Source organism: Glycine soja, chromosome 15 (assembly GCF_004193775.1).
Source record: "Glycine soja cultivar W05 chromosome 15, ASM419377v2, whole genome shotgun sequence".
Taxonomy (NCBI): Eukaryota; Viridiplantae; Streptophyta; class Magnoliopsida; order Fabales; family Fabaceae; genus Glycine; species Glycine soja.
In genome coordinates, this window is record NC_041016.1 from 16,760,094 (window position 1) to 16,786,580 (window position 26,487).

Sequence of the window (26,487 nt, forward strand, 5' to 3'; positions counted from 1 at the left end):
TTTACTAAAATTTATCATTTAATTTGTTTTCTTTTTAATAGACTCTTGTAATTTTGAATGTTTTCTAAAATTTGATGATATTGTTTCAAATCTTATAAATTGATAAAATACTTTCAAATCTTATAAATTTGTGTTATAAATTCATTAAAATCCAAGCCATAAAATCTCAATCAAAAAGTCTTTCAAAAAAAATCTTAAAAATAATTATATTTTTATAAATTTTTTTAAAATTTACAAGATTTTTTTTTATTCTGAAAGAGTTTTTTAAAATCTTAATTCCAAAGACCTCCTAAATCCATTTAACATATGACACCTTATTAATTAACTAGTTATCTAAATTAAAAATATGATTTACCTGATTAATCCAATAATATTCTCCCAAAGTATACAATAATTTCTCCTGAAAATTAAAATGAAATTCCTCAATTTGAATATCTGTTCGAATCCAGCTCTCGTCACTTCGTTCGTACCTAAAAGAAAAAGGTACTACTGAGAGTTCAGAGGCAAAGAGGGGTTTCTTCCGCATTCTCTTCTCGAGTGTGATGGTGTTCTCTCTATCACCAACCCAAGAAATCTAAGACCGTTAGGGTTCCACACTCCACAATTGATTTGAATCCTTGTTGCGAAATCAATGGCGTCCGTTTACATACCGGTGCAGAATTCGGAGGAGGAGGTTAGGGTTGCTCTCGACCAGCTTCCGAGGGACGCCTCCGACATCCTCGACATCCTCAAGGCCGAACAAGCCCCTCTCGATCTCTGGCTCATCATTGCGGTTCGTTTCGCGCTTTCAATTACTAGTTTCGTGAATAATAAACATGCTCGAGTTTCGATTATCTAGTTGCAACTGCGTGGGATTCTAGCGAGGGGCGTCTAGCCTAGTTGGTTGAGCAGGTTACCTGTGTTCGATTCCTACGGCTAAAAAAAAAACTGCTGTGATTCTTCAGTTTTGCTTATGCTCTCTCTGTGCATGCTGTAACACGATAAAAAGTTTAATGATAGTTGGTGATTGGTTTTTGCTTTGTTGATTCGCGTCCAGTTATTCACTCTTTTGAGCATGCTTGCTTCCGTTAATCATCTAGTGGTTTTTCTGATGCCTGTTTGCAATTATATGGAAAATCCGTGATGAGTTTAATTTCTATGCACCCAGTGCAAAATAAAAATAAAAAATACATTGTTAACCAAGCTGGTATGACTTGGAAAGTAGTTATTGTGAAAGTCAACAAACTTACACACATGATGATTTCTGATTGATTGACACTGTAAAAACCATTAGTGCATATACTATTTAGTGTGTGTTTGTAAACTGTTTCACCATCCGTTACATGTGTTCCAAGACACCAACACAGAAGCAACACACTTGTTGCTTTTAAAAAAATGCTGGTTACGTTTGGAAAAACGGTAACCCAAACACACTGTTACTCATTTATGATTGGATATCAGTGTATTTTTTATACAGACATATTGCATTCCCCATTTAAATGCACAGATTGCATAATATCTGTTTTTGTTTTCTTTGCTTTGATAATAATTGAACTCCACCGAACTTCTAATATCATTTATGTTCAGAGGGAGTACTTCAAGCAGGGAAAAATTGATCAATATCGCCAGATTTTGGAGGAAGGATCCAGTCCAGGTATACTTTCTTCATAGATATTGGTACATATTCTATTCACTTGCATATGGGTTTGATCTATTAACCTTATTGATTGATATTGGTTATTAAGTATAGTAAGTTTAACTGTGCCCGATCGTTTTCAATGCATTTTGCAGAAATTGATGAGTATTATGCTGATGTCAGATATGAGAGGATTGCTATCTTAAATGCCCTTGGAGCTTACTACAGCTACCTTGGAAAAATAGAGACAAAACAAAGAGAAAAGGAGGAGCATTTCATTTTGGCAACACAGTATTACAATAAAGCATCTAGGATTGACATGCACGAGCCCTCCACTTGGGTTGGGAAAGGTGACTTTTGCTTATGTTTTTCTGAAGTATGTCTAATTGAAACTAGATTGTGGTCAGTAATTTCACAACAATGAAAAGGACACCTGATTACTTGTTAGAGTTATCTAGGATTGGGTTATAGCAATGACTTTAGGTAGCCTATAGACATCCTAGCAAAATATCCAATATCCCTTTTGTGGTTGATTCATAAAACTCAAATTTTTAGAATTTGGACTTTTCTTCTTGATATTTTGAAAGGAGTTCACTAGATTATGTTTTATATCTCATCATATGGTCTTGTAAATCATTAGGTTGTGTATATTTTCGGCATATCGACTATTTAGAAGCATCTATATTTTTGCTTTGCTGCTGAAACATGTTTGGTGTTTGAGATAAATTCAGGGATTATTTTGTTATATAACAATGTTTAACTGTGTAGTGTTGGGTGTCTTAGATGACCACATCTCATCTTTATTTATAATGGAGAAATCAGAATCAGTATTTATTACATATCAATCAATGCTGATAAAAAAAAAAACATATCAATCAATCACTGATTATTAGGTAACTACACATCAATCAGAATCATAAGTTTGTATGTAATAATAAATACAAGATAGTGTAAAGATAAATGTAATCTAACACTCCCCCTCAAGCTTGAGCATATATGTCATATGAATCAATCTTGTTACAAATGTAGTCAACCTGATAAAGGTAGTTTGCTGGAGACACGTCATGTGCATGGACTTAATGTGCCAGGCCCTGCGTGGGGCCGCGTGCGGTGGTGTTTTGAGTTGGCTGTGCACGTGGATGACTTGATGGTCTTCGGCGATAGGCAATAGTGGTTGAAGGTGAGCTCTGACGAAAAGGTGTCGGGAAGCCTGCCAAAAGAGGGCAGAGCAGCAGTGCAATACTGTTCACCGCAAAGAGGGGAAGAACCAGCAGAAGCCATGATAAATGAAAACAGAAACAAGAAACGTGATTAAAACAAAGTGCCGAAAATAATGCCTGGCAAAAGATGGCCTGAAACTGACTGGGCATTGTGTGCCTCACTTCAGGGAGCCTGGCACTGGAAATGGAGGCTGGAAATATGGCTGGATGCGCTGCCACGCCCCGGAACAGTTGGGCTCAAATGCTGTCTGGCGTGCAAAGGAAGGGCGTGTGAGAGAGCATCGAAGCTTCGATGAGGTCGTCATCATTGCGATCGTATAGATCGGTGGACGGCTATGCTGGTGATGGGGTCACCGGATGGAAAGGTTGCCGGAGCTTTGGCGGCGGCTTCCAGAAAAGGAGAAAAATCGCGGGAAAGAGGGACAGTGATCAGAAAAGCCCACTGGAATGCGGAAACAGTCACCGGAAAAGACGGGAGACAAGTAGAAAGGTCCTCGGTGGATCACGGGTTCTCATAATTCCTCTCTCAAGAAGAACCTCTGCCCTGATACCATATAACAATGTGCACTGTGTAATATTGTGTGCCTTAGATGACCACATCTCATCTTTATTTATAATGAGCAAATAGGATCAATGTTGATTACATATTAATCAATTACTGATTATTAGATAATTACATATCAATCAGAATCATAAGTTTCTATGTAATAATACATACAATATAATCTAAAGATAAATGTAATCTAACATGTTGTATTTGTGCATGATGGTATAGTTATTACCTTATATCTTGATAATATCTTACAAGTTACTATTTGCTAGATTTCTAAACCTCATGTTTGTCGTATGTCATCAGAAGAATGCATCATTCATTGAAGATACTTAAAAAAATTAATGTGTGGTTACTTCTTACAGGTCAGCTTTTGCTAGCAAAGGGTGAAGTAGAACAGGCGTCTGCTGCATTTAAGATTGTGTTAGATGGAGACCATGATAATGTTCCTGCTCTTTTGGGCCAGGTTTTACAGTAGATATATTAAGTTTATGTTTTCTCATAAAAGATTTCAGCATTTGTGATTTCAACACATAATTTTAAGAGTTGTGAGATGGTTACAAGTTGGTTTCTCTTCAATCAACTATTTTTTATTTGAACAAAAAAGTTCTGTGATTAAACAGACTCAACATTGAATGCATGTTATAATCTCTTTATATACGTCAGGGTGATCTGCGACAAGGAGTGGGTCAATTTGAGATGAAAAGAAATCAAATGCCAAAGGATTTTCGCTTTTTATTCCTTTGTTTAATCTCCCAAGTGCCAATGACATCTTTGGAACTTGCCCATTAGAAATTGACATTAAACTATTATTCCCAATTGCCATGAGTTGATTGCTTGAAGAGTGTTCACACTTTTTTCGTTAACCATGTTTAGAAGGATAGATTACTTTTATTGTTGAAGTAATCATAGAACATCCATCAGTTGTGATGTAGCCCGATAGACTTTAATATTTTATTATTTTTTAATGTTTTTGGGACTAGTAGATTTTGACTTGATGCATTGAACATTCTTTGCACTTATCAATGTTAGGAGGCATTTGATGGAATAAGGAGTTATTCAGGTTAGAGATTTTGTGAGAAATGAATTGAGTGATTTCCTATTATTCAATGAACGAAATAACAATTGTGGTGTAGGGGATATTTATAGTTAGATCTAACCCAAGATAGTCAAAACTAACTAAACCAACTCCCAAACACACCCTTACAGGGTTAAGTTTCTGAGAGATTTTTTGACGAACATACAGAGTGTGGTTGTAAAGATCTTTTGACCTATTTTTTTTTCCTTTTTCCATTGTTAATTTTCCAATTTTCATCCTTGTCTTCATCTTGGTAGAACTTTTTATTCTTTCGTTTTTATCATAATGTAGTGGTTATGAGATTTGTCTTTATTTATGGCTTTCCATGATTTCTCTAGGGGGGGGGAGGGCTTGTTTGAGCTGATGCAATTTTGAATTTCTCGTAGTTCTGTCTTTTCTTTTTCCTCCGACATAATTGCAATTCATCAGGGTAGCAATTGTTTCTGGTAAAATTACAAAGAGCAGGAATCTTGGAATAAGTGTAAAATGTTTACTCATGAATGAACAGGAAATATATTTTCTAATAATTCTTGTTGGTAATTTGCCCAATAATTCTAATTTTAGGGTCAATTGTGCTGGGTTGTGTCAAATCTCAATGCATTTTCGTATTCTTATTACAGTGATGCAAACTATTGAGTAAATATCTCTGTTTGTTGGTCACTATATGCTAGGAATCTACATCTGCTGCATTTTTACTCATTTTGAAAAGCACATGTTTTCATCTACTGTTTATCTGTTATTCTGTTTGTTTCCAGAATGTGAATACTAAAATCTGGAGCCAGTTTGAGGTGTCATTTAGTTTCATTTTCATCATATATGTACTGCATTTCTCATAATATCCTTACTAAATATTTACAGGCATGTGTTGAGTTCAACCGCGGCCGATTTTCTGATTCACTTGAGTTGTATAAGGTTGGTAGTATAGCCATATTCTTTGCTGGTGAGAAGTGATGGATGATTGACGGTTCACATATGTCCAAAGTTATCTATATGCATTCACATATCCATATTGTCATTGAGGATTTACATAAAAATGCTAGACTATTACTATAGATTGTACTATTTTAGAACAGATTATTCCTTTTATTTTCCTTTCCTTTGTAAGTGTAACAAATTTGTTTCTTTATTTCCTTTTATTAGGGCAGATTTTCTTAGTAAAATTTAGCTCTATTGTGTACAAATAGTTATAATTCTTAGTTTATGTCAATACAATGTAACTTCCTTTGTACAATTGTTATTCAGAAAAATAATATTCAAAACTCCTTTTTTATTTATTCAAGTTCAAATGATAACCATTTGAAACTAGATCAGTGTTGCACACACTTTGATAGGATTTAATTTCCCTGAAATCATTCTCTCAACATATAATTTGAACGACATTCATGCCCAAATTCGAATGGATTGGGGATTAATCTTGTGATCGTTGCAACTTGTCGCATTTAAGATATAATGCCAACAGATTATATGGATGATATTAAATTTAGTGGGTAAATATTTTATTTTGACAGCTGATTCTTCAAGCTATGTAAAAATATAGAACTTGTGAAAGCAATAAAGGTTATAGAAACCTAAAATTGTTATTATGCCTGGCTCATTACTTAAATTGTGACAGTTCTGCCGTGCCTTGAACACATCTTAATACCACCTTTGTTTTTGATTTGCAAACCTGAAGAGAGTATTGCAAGTGTATCCCAATTGCCCAGCAGCTGTGAGACTTGGCATAGGTCTATGTCGCTACAAATTAGGTCAATTTGAGAAAGCTCAACAGGCATTTGAGCGTGTTTTACAGGCAAGTGGATCTCTTAATAACTACTGGTTCAACCATTGAGATATTTTGCTGGCTCTGATGTCTGATGCTTCATGATTTTATTCTTTTCAGCTAGATCCAGAAAATGTTGAGTCTCTCATTGCCCTTGCAATAATGGATTTGCGTACTAATGAAGGTTTTCTTTTTCTTCCTTTATTATTTTTTTATGCACTTCATACATATTAATTACTATTAGCTTCTCATCTAGTGGACTAATTCTGATACTGTATAACATCTTTCAGCTACTGGAATCAGGACGGGAATGGTAAAAATGCAGAGGGCATTTGAGATATACCCATACTGTGCAATGGCTCTGAATTATCTTGCAAATCATTTCTTCTTCACTGGACAACATTTTTTAGTAGAGCAACTGACTGAAACTGCATTGGCCGTTACTAATCATGGCCCAACAAAGTCTCACTCTTACTACAATTTAGCACGCTCATACCATAGCAAGGTTGGAAGCTTGTTTTTACATTTTCCATTGACAACATTGTTCTGAAAGTTTACTGGGTATGTGTGGTTGGTTGAACTCTATCAGAGGTTGAAGGGATGTTTGAGTTCCAAGATGAAGTGATGCTCTAGTCTTCTATCAGTTCTATGTGCATGTATATTTTCACTCATAACACTATTGGTCTGTACTTGATATAAGCCTTAGGCTGGATGATGTAAAGGGTTTTGTTGGGGATCAACTTTTAGGCTCAGGTCCACGTAAGCCAACCCATATGGAAGGTATATTCTAGAATTCTAGAAGGGGGACTAGGCAGTGAGGAAATGCTTTCTATCATGTGGATTTGCTGATGTAGCTGAGTTAGTTTGGTCGGACATAGGGGGGAGTAGGGTCTAGGTGGGAATCATGTTGAGGAGTATTATGGTTGTTTGGCTGAGTGCTCTCTAAGGGGAGCCTTGGCTCTGGTAGTGTAGGAGAAATTGTAATTTCTTTGGTTATCTTTTAATTCAATAATATTACGAATTTAAACCTTCTTCCATTCTACATATTCTAGTATTCTATCCATAGCATGACCATTCACCAATCCTTGAGAAATAACTTAGTATGGAAGCAGACCATTGTCAGTCTTCAAGGATAATAAGCATCACAAATAAGAACTGGTAGCTAAAAGAATCTCTTTTGCCTATTGATTTCTATTCAAAATCTTATGTACTTTGTTCACTTATCTGCCAATGTTGTGACATCCATAAAAAGTCTCTCTGTATCTAGTGTGATAGACATTTAATAGCATCCACCTTCCATTGAACTTTTATTATGCTCTTTTGCAAAATAGATGCATCAATGTTCTTAGAATGTGGGTTTAGGCCTAACTCGACCCCAAAAGCTAGCTCATAGGATGAGGGTTGCCCTTCACTTATATACTCTGTCTTCACACTATCTCTAGCCGATATGAGACTTGGATTTTTTCTAATACACCCCCTCACGCCCAACACTTTTGGGCTTGGTGCGTGGATAATATGGTGGGTGGCCCATTAGTTGATCTAGGATAGGCTCTGATACCATCTTTGAATGTGGGTTTGGGCTTAACTCGAAAAGCTAGCTCATAGGGTGAGGGTTGCTCCTCACTTATATACTCTATCTTGACACTATCTCTAGCCGATATAAGATTTGGGTTTTTCCCAATAAGTGTTATGATGATCCTACTGGAACATAAAATGCCCTAGCAGCAAGATATTGTTTAGCACATTGGTCAAATTGATTTATATATCTTCATTGTCTATCCCATATTTCAATGGAATTCTCTAATTTTATGGATTTATTTACTTACTTTAAATAACTAATAAATTGCTATAGATTCATATATTCTTTTCCTTTTCAAACAATTACTTATCTTTTCTTGCTTGTGTTTTCTACAATCCTCTTGAATATCTAGTGTACTAAGGATGATTCTGAAAATGTTCATAAGTCACTTGTTTTTTTTCTTGGCATTCCAATTCCAGCTTTCAAGCTGTAATATTGCTGATGGCACTATTTTTTTATCCTCATCATAGGGAGACTATGACAAAGCTGGGGTGTATTACATGGCATCTGTCAAGGAAGTAAACAAACCCCATGAATTTGTGTTTCCTTATTATGGTCAGTTGCTACATAATATCTGAAACTCTTTACCATTTCTGCAACTTTGTTATATACGTGCAAAAGGATTAGTGTTTTATTAGCTATGAAACTATTGCTGTAAAAATCTTCATTGCTTCTATGTAACAGCAGATGCTATACCTGCCTATTTTGACACAGTAATAGCTGATGTTTAATGTGTTAATTAAACATGCAATCATGTTTTGGTTATTGGTTTTGTGATATGATTAGGTCTATGGCCATGTTTCAGTAATATGAAAATGTAGCATGTGAATAAATATATTATTCTTGATTCTATTGGACTATTTTCTACTGTGTTTTAGTTGTGTTATGACTTTTGAAGACCTGATGCGAATAATTATGACTTATGAGTAGTATTGGATGTTATGCTTATGATTTTTCCACTTTTGTTTACTGACGTGATTTAGAGGCTATTTTCATTATCTGTTATTTTCTAAGAATTTGTATATGTTTTAAGTATAATTTTGCATTTTTAGTTGAATCGATTTTTGTTAGATTCCTACATTGTACTATCTTTCACCTCCATCCCAATCCCATGTGAAACTTGATTTTGACAACATTGTTTCAAACACACTCTTAAAGACATTTTGCTCACCTAATTCACTGTTTCAATTTTTAAAATGTTTCCAGGTTTGGGACAAGTGCAGATAAAGTTGGGAGATTTTAAAAGTGCACTCTCAAACTTTGAAAAGGTCTTGGAAGTGTACCCAGATAATTGTGAGACATTGAAAGTAAGTGCTTAAAATCATAAGAATCTTGATTTTTCCCCTTATTTATATCAATCATCCTTTTAGGGTCTGAATGCTTTTATGGCAATGAAAGAGTCATTTAACTACCTAAGTATGCCATAATGTAAGGTGCAAGATTGGAAAATATCAGTTTAGAACATACCTTTCTGTTTGGAGAAATTGATTTAGAATTTAGATTCCATAACATGTAGAACAATCTTTCAAATCATGCATTGTTCAACTTCAGTGACTACAAATTTCACGATCATCTATATATTTATGTGTGCTAACAGGCCCAACACTAATTGATTCCTTCAAATTTGTTTGGGAAAAATTATAAAAAGGAATTCATGGTTATTAGTTGAGGAGGAGTGATCTGTTTCTAACTGTAAATACTTAACATTCTTACACCAGGACCAGGAATAAATGGTTACTCATGTACTTATTAATCATTCTTTGAACATCATTAACCAGTTAGGTTGTTAATTATTCCTTAATTGAAATTTTTTAACAGAAATTTTGTTTTTTTATTTCCCCAAATTTTTAACGAAAATTACTGAAAAACACCAAAATTTAGGGTAACCAATGTACAAAATATTGTAGATTTGAGTACAGATGTCTTAGTAAAGGAAATTGTTGATTAAGTTTGTGTATGAAGCAAAAGCTTTTAGAACAACTGGATTATCTCTGCTTTTTTCTGTTACTAGATGTTATTTCTTCCTTCTCCCCTATTGTTGTATTAATATATTGTTTCCTTATAGGCACTTGGGCATATATATGTTCAACTTGGTCAAACTGACAAGGGCCAGGACTTTATTAGGAAAGCCACAAAGATTGATCCCCGTGATGCCCAGGTGAAAGCTTCTGGTACTTTTTATTTTTAAATTTATTGAACAACACCCTTTGCAAAGATATATTTTGGATTATTGATAATAGTATTCCATGTATTGTATCATGTCTTGCAACACTTGTTTGATTGCTTATTAAATCCTTGTTTTACAATGAAAACTGTTATTAGGTTTCAAGCTGGTATTTATTATGCCTTTATTTGAGTTAGTGAGTTTTAAAATTTTATTTTTCTTTATGAAAATAGATATATTTTTGCAGAAGTTTGCTAGGGATTAATTGTTAGGATTCTTCGGATGATTTGTTTGGATTTTTGGGAAGATTTATTAGTTAATAAAAACTGAATCCACTGATTCAGTTGCTGACTTGCTTGGTCAAACTGAACCTTTTTATAGTATACAAGATTTGTCCAACATTGCTTTATATACTCTATATTGGCCTTATCGCTAGCCAATGTGGGACTTGGGTTTTTCCAACACACTCCCTCATGCCCAACACTTTTGGGCTTGGTGCATGGATAATATGGTGGGTGGCCCATTAATTGATCTAGGATAGACTCTGATAAATTTTTTCGCTGTATTACAGGCGTTTCTTGAGCTGGGAGAATTGTTAATTCTTTCTGACACAGGAGCTGCACTGGATGCATTCAAAACTGTAAGGGACTAAGCTTATCTTATGCTGTTCTTTTGTGGTTTGGAAATGTTATCTTTGTGAAATTTAATGAAAGACTTCATTTTTGAAGTTCCATAATCTGTTATAATCTAGATATTGTAATCTGGTACAGGCTCATACTCTATTTAAGAAGGGAGGTCAAGAAGTACCAATTGAATTACTCAATAATATTGGCGTGCTTCAGTTTGAAAGGGGGGAATTTGAGGTTTGTACTCCTGTTTAAAATGAAGCAAAGCTCATGTTATGGCTCCTTCCCCTGCACACTTACTGCTAAGCTCTATTTTCTTCAAATTTTCAGCTTGCTCGACAAACATTTAAGGAGGCACTAGGTGATGGTGTTTGGCTATCTTTCATCAACGAGGAAAATAAGTCTTCCATTGATGCTGCTACTTCTACTCTTCAATTCAAGGACATGCAATTATTTCGTGACCTTGAAAGCAATGGTCACCATGTGGAAGTACCTTGGGATAAAGTCACTGTACTATTTAACTTGGCTAGGTTACTTGAGCAGTTATATGATTCTGGAACTGCAAGCATATTCTATCGCCTTATCTTGTTCAAGGTATGTATATGAGTGTAGCATCTTGTGCATCAAGATGTATATGTAATTATGTATGAATGAATAGACTCACAAGATTAACCAATGTGTCTCCACAGTCTTGCTTATGATATATTGGTAACTTCACAACAACAATTTTAACCAATGTTTGAGAATTTATTTCAGTTAAAAATGTTGAATGTGTAATAAAGCAATCTAATGTCATTTAACAATTGTAACATGGTAAGGGTGTTCGAAACCATTCAGTGACCTCCCCATGTGCATAGTGCTTATGGTACTTTTCACTTAATTTTGTTTTGGGATTGAACAGAAATCTTAAATCATTATTAGGGCTGCAAATAACTGAATTAAAATTTTATTTGTCTCAAAACATTGCTTTTTTATTTTTTGGTCAACCATCATCAAATATTAATTTATATATATTTCCCTCCATCATCCTCAATCAGATTTGCAGCTAGCTTCTTTGCTTTTGCTTCCATGCTAACTTGAATTGAATTTTTCCTTTTTGAATAAATAATGTTTGTTATTTCTTACTCACACTGAAAAAATCTGGTAATGCCTTTATTGTTGCAGTACACCATGATTATGATGTATAGCTCAATTACAGAGTGCTTCTATTGTGCAAAAGTTTAACTGGATAACTTTATTTGATGACTATTTTATTACATAGGACGTGATTAACATTTGGCTTATATATTTCTTTCAATTTTATTATCTTTTCTCTCCAGTATCCAGACTATATTGATGCATATCTGAGGCTAGCTGCAATTGCAAAAGCTCGGAACAACATTCTGTTAAGCATTGAACTGGTTACTGTTATCCCTATGGCCTTCTTGCTTTTCTTATTTATAAATTATATATTATATAGATTTACTATTTGACACTCCTTTCTGTAGGTTAATGATGCCTTGAAGGTGAATAACAAGTGTCCCAATGCATTATCTATGCTTGGTGAGTTGGAGTTGAAAAATGATGATTGGGTAAAGGCAAAAGAAACTCTCCGCACAGCTAGTGATGCAACTGATGGCAAGGACTCATATGCTACTCTTTCTCTGGTATGTCTGCTCTTTAGTGCATAATTCACTTTATTATTTTTGCTCCCAAAACACCTGTAATCCTGTTCCTGCAGCAATTTTTATAATATCAATGGAAAGAACATCGCCTGTTGCTATTCTACTAGTGTTCATCCCACCTGTAGCTTCATAGTGATAATGTCCTCTTAATTGCATTACTTTGATAATTCATTTGATACCCTGGCTGTGAATTGAATAGGGAAACTGGAATTACTTTGCAGCAGTTCGCAATGAGAAGAGAAATCCAAAGCTAGAAGCTACTCATTTGGAAAAGGCCAAAGAACTTTGTACCAGAGTAGGTCTTTTCATCTTTCTTTCTGTCTATGAGAATGAAAGCTATTTTTGCATTTTTGTTGTTACTTCTCAACTCTTGGTCTGTAGTTATATATCTGCTTACAATATCTCCATTAATCATAGCATTTCATTCACTTGAAAATTAGAAATAAAATCAACTAAAGTCATTTGGGAACAGCTTAAGCACCAGGTTGACTTGGTCCTTGATATGGTATTATAGCTTCTATGAATAGGTGGTCAGGAGTTTAATCCATGCTGCCTCCATTCTTCATAATTGTAACTAAATTTCAGCTGCAGAGTTGTGCATTGTCTGTGCTTTTTCCTATTCTTTACTTGCATAATTAAAATATTGTCCTAATAATGGGATTATATTATTTGATATGTATCCCTTTTATTTTCAAACATCTGTAGGTTCTGATTCAGCATTCTTCTAATTTATATGCTGCCAATGGTGCTGCGGTAGTCTTAGCAGAAAAGGGCCATTTTGATGTGTCAAAGGATATCTTTACACAGGTTACTGTCACATGTCAGCTTAACTTTGGAATGCAGTGGGCTTAAACTTTTATCCATTGGAATTCCTTACTTTTATTAATTTTGACAGGTTCAAGAAGCTGCCAGTGGTAGTGTTTTTGTCCAGATGCCTGATGTTTGGATAAATCTGGCACATGTTTATTTTGCTCAGGGGAATTTTACTTTGGCTGTGAAAATGGTGAGCTTATGCTATTTTTACATTGCATCCCTTATTTGCTTTTGAGTTCCTACTCAAGTCTATATTACCACAATCATATGCTGATGACCTTTCTTATTATGCAGTATCAAAACTGCTTGCGGAAGTTTTATCATAACACAGACTCTCAAATACTTCTATATTTAGCTCGTACACATTACGAGGCTGAACAGTGGCAAGACTGTATAAAAACTCTACTGAGGGCCATACATTTGGCACCCTCAAACTATACCTTAAGGTTTGATGCAGGGGTTGCAATGCAAAAGTTTTCAGCATCAACACTACAAAAAGCAAAGAGGACTGCAGATGAGGTTTCTTTTTTATTCGATGAATATATCTTACTAGATTTGTTGAGATTTATTATTAAAGATGGTCATAAATGGCAGTAGGATGTCTACTTTCACCTTCAACTTCAACTATAGCATGGTTCTCTTAATATGTTCATAAATGGTTTTTTGTTATGATCAACAGTTTTTCCTTTTAATAAATTGCTATTATTATCCACTGATGTGGTTGTGTATTAATGATGTATGATCAATGTCTCTATAAATATCCAGGTCGTAAATTATGTTTTCTTTTTAAAGCCATGTTAACATGTCTAGCTTGTATTGTGCCTTGAATTTTTTAGAATTTCCCTTATCCATGTCGTATGGTACTTGTGTCATTTTAATTATACTCTAGATTTTATTAGCTGAATTTATAAGTCTGGATTTAACCTGAATTTGGCCTCTGTAAAATTTTAGCTGATTTTTGTTGGGTACTTCAGTTGGATTGCCTATGTTCAATATATATTGGGTTTATGAACTTTTTTTTTATATTTATAATTAGAGTATGTGAAGATAATTCTGTTTTCACTATTATTTTGTTCTGTTTCGGTAAACTACTAAATATCTGTTATTGCTATTTTAAATGCTTAGTATAATATAATTGGGTCAAGTATTGAGTGATATCTTCACTTTATTACTTTAATTTGCTTTGCTATGGAGTTGGAATGTTGAATGTTTGTTATTGATATCTTAACTTTTTTATTCTAGGACATGTTCTCTTAGTAAGGGATACTACCGAGTGCCGTAAAAGTACATAGTGAAGAAACATTACGTGTTTTCAATGTAATAAAAGTTTTTCTTTCCACTTAACACCTTTACTTTTGTTAACCAATATACCAAGGACACTTGTTAACATTGTCCTTTAAATAATATTAGTTTATGGATCAAGGTAATAATTTGAGTTCATCAGGGTCTAACTTTTAAGAGAGGTCTAGCTTTTGTGCAAGGATAGCTTAAGCTGTCAAGTAATTGGGGTTTGTTTTCTGCTGGACGGTTCTCCTTTTTAGAGATTTTATTCCAAGTGATTCCCTTACTAACCTTTTATTCTTGATAGATAATCACACTAAAGCAGGGTCTAGTTTGATGCTTTGCATTGTGATTGATATTGGCTTCTTAATGTTAGGTAAGAGCAACTGTTGCTGAGCTTCAAAATGCTGTTCGTGTATTTAGTCAGTTGTCTGCTGCTTCCAATCTACATATTCACGGGTTTGATGAGAAGAAAATTGACACTCATGTTGGATACTGCAACCACTTACTTTCGGCTGCAAAAGTTCATCTTGAAGCAGCTGAGCATGAAGAGCAGCAAGTACGGCAAAGACAAGAACTTGCTCGTCAGGTTGCATTGGCTGAGGAAGCCCGGCGAAAGGCTGAAGAGCAAAGGAAATTTCAGGTGTGCTGTTTTTAATTGCTCAGTATCTACTACATGCCTGCTGGTTGAGATGTACATGTTTTCTCTATATAAATTACTTTCCTTTCATTTTAATTTGAAATAGATGGAAAGGAGAAAACAAGAAGACGAGCTAAAGCGTGTGCAACAACAGGAGGAACATTTTAGGCGTGTTAAGGTAAGGATTCCTAGGTATTCTTTCAAGAGAAGAAAGCTACTTACGGTTAGGATATGTTTTTTGCTTTGCCCTTGCAGGATTGGTCTTGGTTAAGAATTTTTCTTTTACTTTTCTACTATTTGGATTACAAAGAGAAAGAGATGAAAAATCTCTTATTTTACAAAAGTGTTCTCTCTTTAAAAAAAATTCTGGTACGGAAACTGGTTAATCACCAGTTACAAGCAGAGTAAAAAGAAGTCATAAGAGTCAAACTGATAGTTCTTGTGGTAACTAAACTATGTGCCTAAAAGGTGATTTTAAGATTGTGTAGAAAAGTATTTTTCTAGAGATTTTATGCAAAGTAGAAGCGATTTTGTATTTGGTTAAAATTATAAAAAGCTCTTTTAATTTTAAAAGTGGTTTGAGATTTTTAAATGTAACAAAAAATACTTTTTTTCCTTTGAAAATTACAATAAAGGACCTCACAAATCATTTCTCAAGAAAGGTCAATAATACTTGTTTTTATTTTGAAAATTCAATAAGGATATTTCATCTAAAAAACTGGTCTGTCTTGCTAACTACTTTCTCCCTCATCTATCAAAGTAGATTATTTTGAAAAGTCTTTCTTAACAGCTTCTAAGAGCAGAAAACAGATTTTTTTTTTTATAGTCTGATTTTTTTATTTTTAAATCTTTTTCTTATCCAAGCAACTCAATAACTGAAAGTAATTTTTTGTAAACAAAATGCTTTTTATTTTTGTAAAATAATATCAAACAAACAGAAATAGACTCTAAATTTCCCAATTGCTTGTCTTTTTATTGAAGGTTTATTTCATGCCTGTGGCCATAGTTTAGAGTCTTAGGCATCCATATATTTCGGCTAACCTTTTTTTTCATATTTGATGAATTGCAAATGATTTTAAATCGTGATATACAATGATGAATCGATGTGATTCCATGTCATTGATGTGAATTACATGATTTAGCGATTCAATATTTTTATTTTTTTTTACTTCTCCATTTCTCATCTAAGAAATTGAAAAGTCAAATAGGTTTAAATTGTTAAATACTAAGAAGGAACCCAAGAAGCACCATCGAATGCATCCTATCTGATTTCATTATTCTGAAACAGGGGTTTCATATTGTCACTCACTCATTCTATGCACTCTATTTAGCTGTTCCTTTCTATTGTTTTCATACTTATGAAATTGAGGTTTTACACTCATTTATGACACTTGATTTTGTTGTGACATTAGTACCGTAAATCACTTCAAGTTATTCATTGTGTCTCTGAATCTTATAATTCAATACAATTTTCAATTCATCATTCAAAAATCAGCATAATGATTCATGATTTGAATTGCAATTTAGTATCCTTACTCTTGGCTGTAAACAATAGCCTGAATTCAATTCTACTGCTGTGTTAACATTACATTTACATATTTACAGTGCTGTGCTTGTAGATGAATTTACCGTTCCAAATGGAATTTTTATTGTATTTGAATGGGCCTTTGTGAATGCCATCATGACTTCATGGTAGTAAAGGTGTTAGGTGACTAAGGTAAGATTTAGCCAAAAATAAGAACGTGCTTCAGAAACTCTAAAGGTAGTGTAAGGGGATTTATTTTTAAGTTTACTAGGAATGAATTATTTAAAAAGCATTTCCAGGATTTTTCTTTTAATCATATGTTTCCACTTTCCAACAAAACATTCCCATGGGAAGGGGTGAGAATCCAAGTTTCTCATGAAGGTAGGAAAGTTTAAGCCATATTCATGATAACATTTGCCAGGAATCTTTTAAGCATACAAAATACATCTGTAAGATTGCCTAGAAACATGATTCTTCTGAAATATTTTTTTCAAATAAAAAATGTTCTACATGTCAAACGCCCCCTACCCTAAACTTCCAATTTGCATTTCTAGGAGCAATGGAAGAGCAGCAGTCTTTCAAAACGGAGAGAAAGATCAGACGATGAAGAGGGAGGGACTGGTGAGAAGAAGAGAAAAAAAGGTGGAAAACGGAGAAAAAAGGATAAGCACTCTAAATTGCGCTATGACGCAGAGGAACCAGAAGATGATTTGATGGATGAACAGGGAATGGAGGATGAAGAAGCTGATATAAACTACAGAGAGGAGCCCCAAACTCAGATGAATGATGATGCTGAGGAAAATGCTCAGGGTCTTCTTGCAGCGGCTGGGCTTGAAGATTCTGATGCAGATGAGGAAACAGTAAGTTATTATTTAATTGGAATTATGAATTTTGAAAACTTATTTTTCTCCATCTTGCGATGGACTAATTGGTTATAGAACATCTGTTTGAATTTGGGGTAAATGTCTAACTGTAGCATTATCAAGTGAGTTGGTTGTTGGTTAAACCAATTTATTGAAAGCTCATGACAGTAGAATCCAATAACAATGTGAAATTGTTAGGAACCAAGAATTGAAATGAGAAAGAAAAGAAAGGATTTTATTGACTAGTAAGAAAAGAATAGAAAATAGGAGAGAAAACTCTCCTCCAAGGGTTTTTCCTTCACAAAGGATTTCTCCTTTCACAAAGAGCTAATGCTCAATCTACAAATGAACAGATCTCCTTCTCTCCTATCCTTCTTCCTCTATTTATATCTAATAAAATCCTCCAACTAACTAACTAACTCATTAACAAACTAACTATCTTAACTAACTTTTCATTCTCCTTATATCCTAACAATACACCCCTCCTTACAATCAACCTTGGAGCAACTCCAGAAGATTGTGGCAACGATTGGGGACTTGGTGGAGGTGGACGATGATGTTGAAGAGCTTCGGAGGTTGGATAGGGAAAGGGTACTCATCAGAACCCCGTGGAGGCCCATAATCCAACGTACAGTGAACGTGCACATCGGAAGGGAGCTATTCGAAGTCCACATAGTGGAAGAAAATGGAAACAGCGCTGTCAAATACAATTGCAGATTCGGGAGTGGCCTTGGGTCTTCGGAGGAAATTGATTCCGATGGCAGCGACATCGGAACTCCGGCATTGAAGGTGGACGACGCGTCGGGAAAGGAAGCCACGCCGAGGAGGCCTACCGGCAACTCGAATGGTGGCCTCTCGACCCAGGGGTACATGCCGCTACCCATCGGTCCAAATGATAGCGAGAAACCACTGGGTAGTGACCGCAAACAGTGGGCATAGTGCCACACTCAGCAAGCACGCAGGTCAGAGTACTTGCATGGATATGGGGTAGAACAAGCCGCGCGGTCCATGGTGGTGGCAGAGAATAGCTCTCATGATGATGGACCATGTAGGGCCCAGAACAAGCTAGGCGACTGGCTCGAAGAAATGACCTTAACGGCACAAACCTTTCATAAAAAAGGAAGTGTTGAAGATGATGACATGGCAGAGTCAAACATGGTAAAAGTAAACCAAGCACGTGACCCAGCTGTGGACAGAGGGGGTTTCCCAAATTTAGTGGGCATTACTAATAGTACCAGTGCTGAAACACCAAAACAGATTGGGCCCAGCCCATTAAGTAATAAAAAGAAAAAAACAGGTGCTTGGCTGGTGTATTCGAGAAGCAGGGGGTGCAAAAAGGAGGTGGCCCAGGTTTGTGCACACGACATGAGGCCTGGTGTAACTTCATCACAAAGCTTAAACAACCAACAACACACTATGAGGACCTGGAGAAAGAAATAATAGACAACAATGACAATAACACTTTCGCAGAAGCAGCAACAGTGCAAAATGAAAAGCAAATTGAAAATGGGGAGGCAACATCAACCAGTAATGGAGTCAACATAGACCAGCACAAAGAGGCAACATATCAATGGAACATGGCAAAAGAATTGGGGGTCACAACTGGGGCAGAGCACGACGAAGTTATTGACAGAATAAGGGTCATGGAGAAAAGAGACAGGACAGAGGCAGAGAGATTGGGAAATAGGAATATTATCCCATGAATATTCTGTCTTACAATGTGAGAGGGTTAGGGAGGGGGTGAAATGGACAGCAATTAGGAGAATGATTAAGAAACACCAAATAGATCTGCTATGTATACAGAAGATTAAGAAGGAACAAATTGAGAAGGCAATATGCCAAGCACTTTGGGGGGACCCAGAAGTCAGCTGGGAAATGTACCTTGCATCAAATACAGCAGGGGGACTCCTATGTCTATGGAGCGAGAAAGCATTCAAAATGGAAAGGAGGGTTAGTGGTAGGGGTTTTATATTGTTGGAAGGGGTGTGGATACAGGAGGCTCAGAAAGTTCACATACTCAACATTTATTCACCATGTGACATCACCAACAAGAGACTTTTATGGGATTCTATTAGACAGCTGAAAAACTTAAGTCATAGAGGGCTCTGATGCATATTGGGAGATTTCAACAGTATTAGAAACCCATCATAAATAGGTGTTTGTCAGAGGGGGGTGATTGATAAGAATGTCAGCGACTTCAATTGGATTGCGGATTTGGAAGTAGAAGAGATACCATGTGTGGGGAGAAAATTTACTTGGCTCACTAAATGGCCTGGAAGCACACAATTCACTCTGCAGAGGAACTTCTCGGACCACTGCCCCATTCTACTCGGATCTAAACATGTTGACTGGGGACCCAAACCTTTCAGGATCCTTGATTGCTGGATTAAAGACAAGTCATTCAAGGAAAATGTTCAGGAATGCTGGACAAGCAATCACCAGAGGGGATGGGGGGATATGTACTTAAAGAGAAGATAAAATGTCTCAAGGAGAGGCTAAAGATATGGAATAAGGAACAATTTGGTGACACACTCAAGAAGTTTCAAAACATTGAGGATGATTTAAACAAACTGGAAGAACTTACAAGTGATAGACACCTATCCCCCCAAGAACTGATGACTCGGAAAAGATTACAGGAAGATTTGTGGTTAGCTGCCCAATCACATGAGTCGGTATTAAGACAGAAGGCCAGATCAAGATGGATTAGAGAAGGGGACTGCAATTAACATTATTTCCATTTGCTGATGAGTTTGAACCATAGAAATAATGCAGTTAAAGGAATGATGATTGATGGTGCCTGGGTAGAGGAACTGACAAGAGTCAAAGAGGCAGTTCGGGTGTTTTTCTTGCAAAGATTTCAAGAACTAGAGCATTGCAGACCAGACCTGGATGGAGTCGGATTCCATAGCAACAAAACGACATGTTAGTGGGGCGATTCCAAGAGGATGAAATAAGGAGGGCTATATGGGACTGTGGAAGCGAGAAAAGCCCAGGCTCTGATGGACAAAATTTCAAGTTCATCAAGGAGTTTTGGCAGTTTTTAAAACCTGATGTTACTCGTTTCTTGGATGAATTTTATGTCAACGGTATCTTCCCAAAGGGTTTTCAATGCATCTTTCATTGCCTTAATCCCTAAGGTGGCTAACCCACAGAATCTTAACCAGTACAAACCTATTTCACTTATAGGCTGTATGTATAAGATTGTGGCCAAGTTGCTAGCGAAAAGGTTGAAAAAGGTCATGCCAGACATTATAGATGAAAGGCAATCTGCGTTTATAGGTGGCAGACACTTGCTGCACAGCGTAGTCATAGCCAATGAAGCGGTGGAGGAAGCAAAGAGATGTCAAAAGCCATGCATGGTGTTCATAGTAGATTATGAAAAGGCTTATGATTCTGTCTCTTAGAATTTTTTTTTTTACATGTTACGGAGACTGAGCTTTTGTCCTAAGTGGATACAATGGATTGAGGGATGCCTCAAATCTGCATCTGTTTCAGTTTTGGTGAATGGAAGCCCCTCAGCTGAATTCATCCCACAAAGAGGACTCAGGCAAGGAGATCCACTAGCGTCCCTATTGTTTAATATTGTTGTTGAAGCTCTAATCGGTTTGATGAGAGAAGCTGTTGACAAGAATATATTCCGTGGATTCTCAGTGGGGAAAAACAATGTAGAAGTCAACATCTTACAATATGCCGATGACACTATATTCTTCGGTGAGGCAACAATGGAAAATGTTAAGGCAACCAAAGCCATTCTGAGGAGCTTTGAACTTGTATCAAGCCTCAAAATTAATTTTGCGAAGAGTTGTTTTGGGGCAATTGGGAAACCGGATCACTGGAAGAAGGAAGTTGCAACATACATGAACTGCAGTTTGTTGTCCTTACCATTCATTTATTTGGGTATACCAATTGGGACAAACCCTAGGCGGTGTGAGTTGTGGGATCCTATTATTACCAAATGTGAGAGAAAGCTAGCAAAGTGGAAACAAAGACACATCTCTTTCGGGGGGAGAGTGACCCTTATACAATCAGTCCTAACATCCATTCCTATCTTTTTCTTTTCATTTTTCAGGATTCCCAATTCAGTGTTGGATAAGCTTGTTAGCATTCAATGCAGATTTCTATGGGGAGGTGGACTCAAACATAAGAAGATTGCGTGGATTAAATGGGATATAATGCGTCTTCCAAAAGACAAGGGGGGCCTAGGCATCAAGGACATCAAGACTTTTAACATAGCATTGCTTAGTAAATGGAGATGGGATCTTTTTCAGCATCATGGGGAATTATGGACAAGGATACTGGAGTCTAAATATGGTGGCTGGAGATGCTTGGCTGAAGGAACAAGAGGCAGTAATGATTCTATTTGGTGGAACAGGGCACTACCTTTCAAAATGAAACAGCTTGGAGAGTAGGATGTGGAGATAAAGCCAGATTCTGGGAGGATTGTTGGACTGGTGAAGTATCTTTAATGATAAAATATCCTAGGCTGTATCGCATTTCCTGTCAGCAAAAGCACCTCATTCAGCAGCTGGGCAGTCATACAGATGCAGGCTGGGAATGGAGTCTCACATGGAGGAGACCCTTGTTTGATAATGAAGTCGACATGGCTGAAGGTTTCTTGGCTGATATAGCACGGATTCAAATACAGCCACATAGAGGAGATAGTTGGGTGTGGAAAGCTGACCCAAATGGTCAATACTCAACACAAAGCGCATATAATATACTGATGGGGGAATCAACGGATGAGAACCTAGATGGAGTTTTTGACGCTCTATGGAAATTAAAGATCCCAACCAAATCATCATTTTTTGCATGGAGATTAATTAGAGACCGGCTGCCAACCAAAGTAAACCTGCGAAGAAGACATGTACAGGTCAATGACCTGCTTTGCCCATTCTGCAGGAACATGGAGGAGGATGCAGGCCATCTGTTCTTCAGCTGTAATAAAATTGCACCTCTATGGTGGGAATCTTTGTCTTGGGTAAATATCTCGGGTGCCTTCCCGCAAGATCCGAGACATCATTTTCTGCAACATGGGAATGGGCTGGATGCAGGGATTAGGATCAATAGGTGGAAGTGTTGGTGGGTAGCATTAACATGGACTATTTGGCAGCAAAGGAACAAGATAGTGTTCTCAAATGAGGCTTTCAATGGAAGTAAGTTGATGGATGATGCAGTATTCTTACTCTGGACTTGGCTAAGATTTATGGAGAAAGATTTTGCAATACATTTTAATCAATGGTTGAGCAACTTAAGAGAGGGCTTTGTGAACAGCAGAGGGTAGCTGATAGGGTCTATAGACTCTAGGTAGTATATTTCTGATGTTCCTATGTAGATCTGGTCCCTTTCCAGACTGATCCAAGTCTGCCTTTAGGGACCATTTTTCTACATAACCACAATGTATCTTTAGTACCTCTGGTACTTATATATATATATATATATATATATATATATATATATATATATATATATATATATATATATATACTTACTTTTGCTGAGGAAAAAAAAAACCTTGTCTTCAAGGTTGGAATTTGAAAACTGGAATTACACACTGAAATGACACTTCCTCAAGTTTTCCCCGATTGCTGGAAGACAATTGCATTCATTGTAGCTCAGCTGGGAATGACCCACTACCTTGCACGCGGGTTGAGTTTGGTGGCTCTGGTGGAGGTAGGGATGAAAGCAAATTCTGATTAATCTTGACCTCCATGGGTGATGCAACAATCTCTTTCCACCCCTTCTCTATAATCATGTCATTAGCTACACCTGCATCCAAGTTTAGCGATATAAATCCTGCCATCCAGTTTAAACTACAAGTTTCTGGTTGGAATTGTGGAAGCTGGATCCCTTGCCTCATCTTCATCACCATGATCTTCATCTGCCTTTTATGATAGCATTGTGGTGCTTTCCTGCCAAAGGCTTGAGATCTGCCAATTAAATCCCAGAATGAGTTTGGTTGGCATATTATCCAATTTTCTGCTCCTTATTTATGAATTCCATTTCTACAACCCATTTGGGCCTAACCCATTATGTAAAAAGTTGAGCATACTTGGTAGAATTCCAAAACTTCCCCTTCCTCTTTCTCATCCTTCAGAACTGAATCATTTACACTAACAAGATGTGCCACTTTGGTGTCCCTCCATGGGGGATCAACTGTGAACCCGCTGGCCACTTCATGCAAACTCAAGTCTGATGGCTTTGATGGTGGTGGGGATGAGGGTGGACTTCATATTACTTGAATCATCATGACTGTCTCTGTACCTCCCTTCTGCCTTGGCTCCATTTTTGAGCTGTCATACATAGACACTACAAAATTTAATGCTAAAGGCTCACCTAACAAGTTGACATTCTAAGGTTCCAGCACCATTGATGTTCCAACCACCTTCATGAATGATTTTTGTTTCATCATAACAATCTTTTTTATGGAAATCTGAATCTTGAAAACAATGAGGCTTGGTTGCATCATCAGTTTCGACTTCTTGATCAAATCTGTTATTGGTTTATCAAGAATTATCTTCGCAGCTCATATTCGTCACTTTATTTTCCTTGTGCTTCTCTCTCTTTATCGATGGATCGACTTCTTCCTCCATAACCTTTTCAATCTTTTTTTCTCTTGCCAATTTTGCTTCATCATTTTTGGTTTCTTCTCCACGACAAAGGGTGTGGTACTTGATTACCGAACCTTCTTTGCTTCTGTTTTCTGATTTCAAGAACTGCAATGGGTCACTGTCACAATCAAAACTGCTACCCTTTAAATCAGTTCCCCCTTCTATGCTTCTGTCAAATCTGTGTAGTTCCACCTTTCTTGTCCAAGAACTAGCCTTTGCATCACTGCATTCTGATGCATTTCCCTCCATGCTATTTTTGCCTTGTTGAGAGGCACGGGAATCAACTTCATTCAATATCTTGCGCAACCTGTGTTTCAGCTTTGAAGTGTTGGTCCTCTCTTTCAAGAACTTTGTGGAAAAATCTCCCTTTTTTTTTATGTGGGTTACCATAGAGATCTCCAAATCTTTTGATCAAAGTTGTGGAAAATGACCCCCAATCTGAATTTGGGGTTTTTTTTCTCCAAATGTAGAACCAATGTGTCGCAGCACCCTCCATGCTCATGAATGCATATTGCAGCTTATGGAATGAAGGAATTTCTTGTACCTTAGAGAATTTTTCAGCCCTAACAATCCAACCAATTGGGTCTGTCCTTGTGAACGCTGGCAGCTCCACCTTCTTAGCCAAATTTGTGCTTCCTCCACCTCTAACACTGGCTCTCCCTCGAAGATATGGCCGGTTGGACCAATTGTTAGGAATCAAGAATTGAAATGGCAAAGAAAAGAAAGAATTTTATTGAATAGGATGGGAAGAACAGAAAGTAGGAGAGAATAGAGAGTAGAGAGTTTTAGAACAGAGATAATAGGTTCTGTATTACTGCAACAAGAACTACAAAGGGTTTACAAAGGAGCAATCTCTTTTCACACAAGGATGATTCCTTGTCACAACAATGTAAACTACTCAATACCCCTAATCAACCTTGAAAGGCTTATTTATCCTTTCTCTCTCTAACTGTGCTAACTATATTCTGTTTAGACTTCCTCCTATCTACAATTAACCATTCTATTACCGGACCTTTTGGCCTTTCTTCCTCCTATGTAACATTAGGAAAGGTTTTGGGCCAATCTGTGGTTGGCTTTGGTCCTCTCTCCTAACACAATGTAGGAATCATTTCAACTTGTGTTGCTGTTTTTAGTTATTCACTATAATATCGATAACAAATTTTATTTCCATCTTCCTCTTTGTTTCATCCAATAATTCAATTTGATTTGCATTCAATCTCTGAAACTTCAATTTTTTTTGGTTACCTTTCGGTTGGATGAAATAATTCCCTGCTTATTTTTCTTGTTTAGGCTGCACCTTCCTCAAGCATAGCCCGACGAAGGCAAGCATTATCGGAATCTGATGATGACGAACCATTATTACAAAGGCAGTCAAGTCCAGTAAGACAAAACTCTGCTGATATGCAGTTGAGTGATGGAGAAATAAGGGATGGGGATAAGACAAATGGAGATGATGGCAATGATGAGGAGAAACAATATTGACCCTACAGGTTAGTCTTTAATATCCGCCAAGTGATTTTGTAAGAGTGATAACATTATTTAAATTTTATGTATATATACTTGAAAAATTTTAAAAAAAGGTTTTATTTAGAAAAGCCAATCCGTATGTACGTTCGTGGCAAAAAAAAAGAAAAAAAGAAGAGAAACAAAGAAAAGCTTTATTATGTCAAATGTAAGATGTCATTCGTAGCCCATTCATGAGTAAGTGACCTTTGATCAAATGGATTTCCCTAAAGTACACTAGGGGATTTTAACAAAATTATCTGCCCCTCAGGCTTCGACAGTTAAAAATGTAATACGGAATACGGCAAAAAAAAATTAAATAAAAAAGAATTACCCAAATAATTTGGACATCCACTAAAAATACTGAGAATCTGTTATTCCCCGTGGACGGGCTTTTGTAGCTACTGGGATGATGGATTTAAGTGCCAATATTAGAACTGACTAGACTTTTCATTCATGTTTAACTGTGGATGACACTTTTAAAATTATTTGATTTAATAATACGAAGTACATGTATACAAAATCATTTCAGAAATGAGATTACTGTTTTAGGATAAATTACATTTTATCTGTTAATAGTTTAACAGTTTCACTATTTTTCAAATAACTCTAACCTTTTTTAAACATCACGAAGGATAAATTACATTGTTTTTTTTAATGCATATCTATATAAAAAAAATGGATAAACCATCCATATTGTATATTTATTTGTTTGGATTCAAACTGCAACTTATTAACCAACAAATTATTCTGAGAATATACAAGATAAAATAAAAATACGAGATTGTATAAAAAATTATATAGAAAATATTTGTTTAAAACAATGATCGCATGAGATAACATCACTCGAATAATTACGTCTATATAATATGAACATCATGAGGTGTGACAAATTTGAGTCCGAAACAACTTGACTATAGGTCCAACGATATTAACAAGTTCGTTAAATCGGGTTGATATTTTGAATTTTGATTGTTTGAAATTGATGGGTATAAGTCT

The 26,487-nt window shown here is 36.2% G+C and overlaps 1 protein-coding gene across 1 annotated transcript; it reads left to right on the forward strand.

The window, feature by feature from the left end:
* The first annotated feature begins 435 nt into the window (after positions 1-435).
* On the forward strand, positions 436-25,701 carry LOC114387000 (protein CTR9 homolog). Its single transcript, XM_028347092.1, has 24 exons — positions 436-772; positions 1,567-1,633; positions 1,771-1,965; positions 3,751-3,851; positions 5,322-5,375; positions 6,136-6,252; positions 6,343-6,406; positions 6,513-6,727; positions 8,272-8,356; positions 9,008-9,108; positions 9,867-9,959; positions 10,537-10,605; positions 10,736-10,828; positions 10,922-11,185; positions 11,911-11,991; positions 12,079-12,237; positions 12,455-12,550; positions 12,961-13,062; positions 13,151-13,258; positions 13,363-13,587; positions 14,726-14,992; positions 15,096-15,167; positions 17,069-17,374; positions 25,276-25,701. The coding sequence occupies exons 1-24, from the start codon at positions 632-634 to the stop codon at positions 25,465-25,467; spliced, it is 3,267 nt and encodes a 1,088-aa protein (XP_028202893.1). The 5' UTR covers positions 436-631; the 3' UTR covers positions 25,468-25,701.
* Positions 25,702-26,487: the final 786 nt, after the last annotated feature.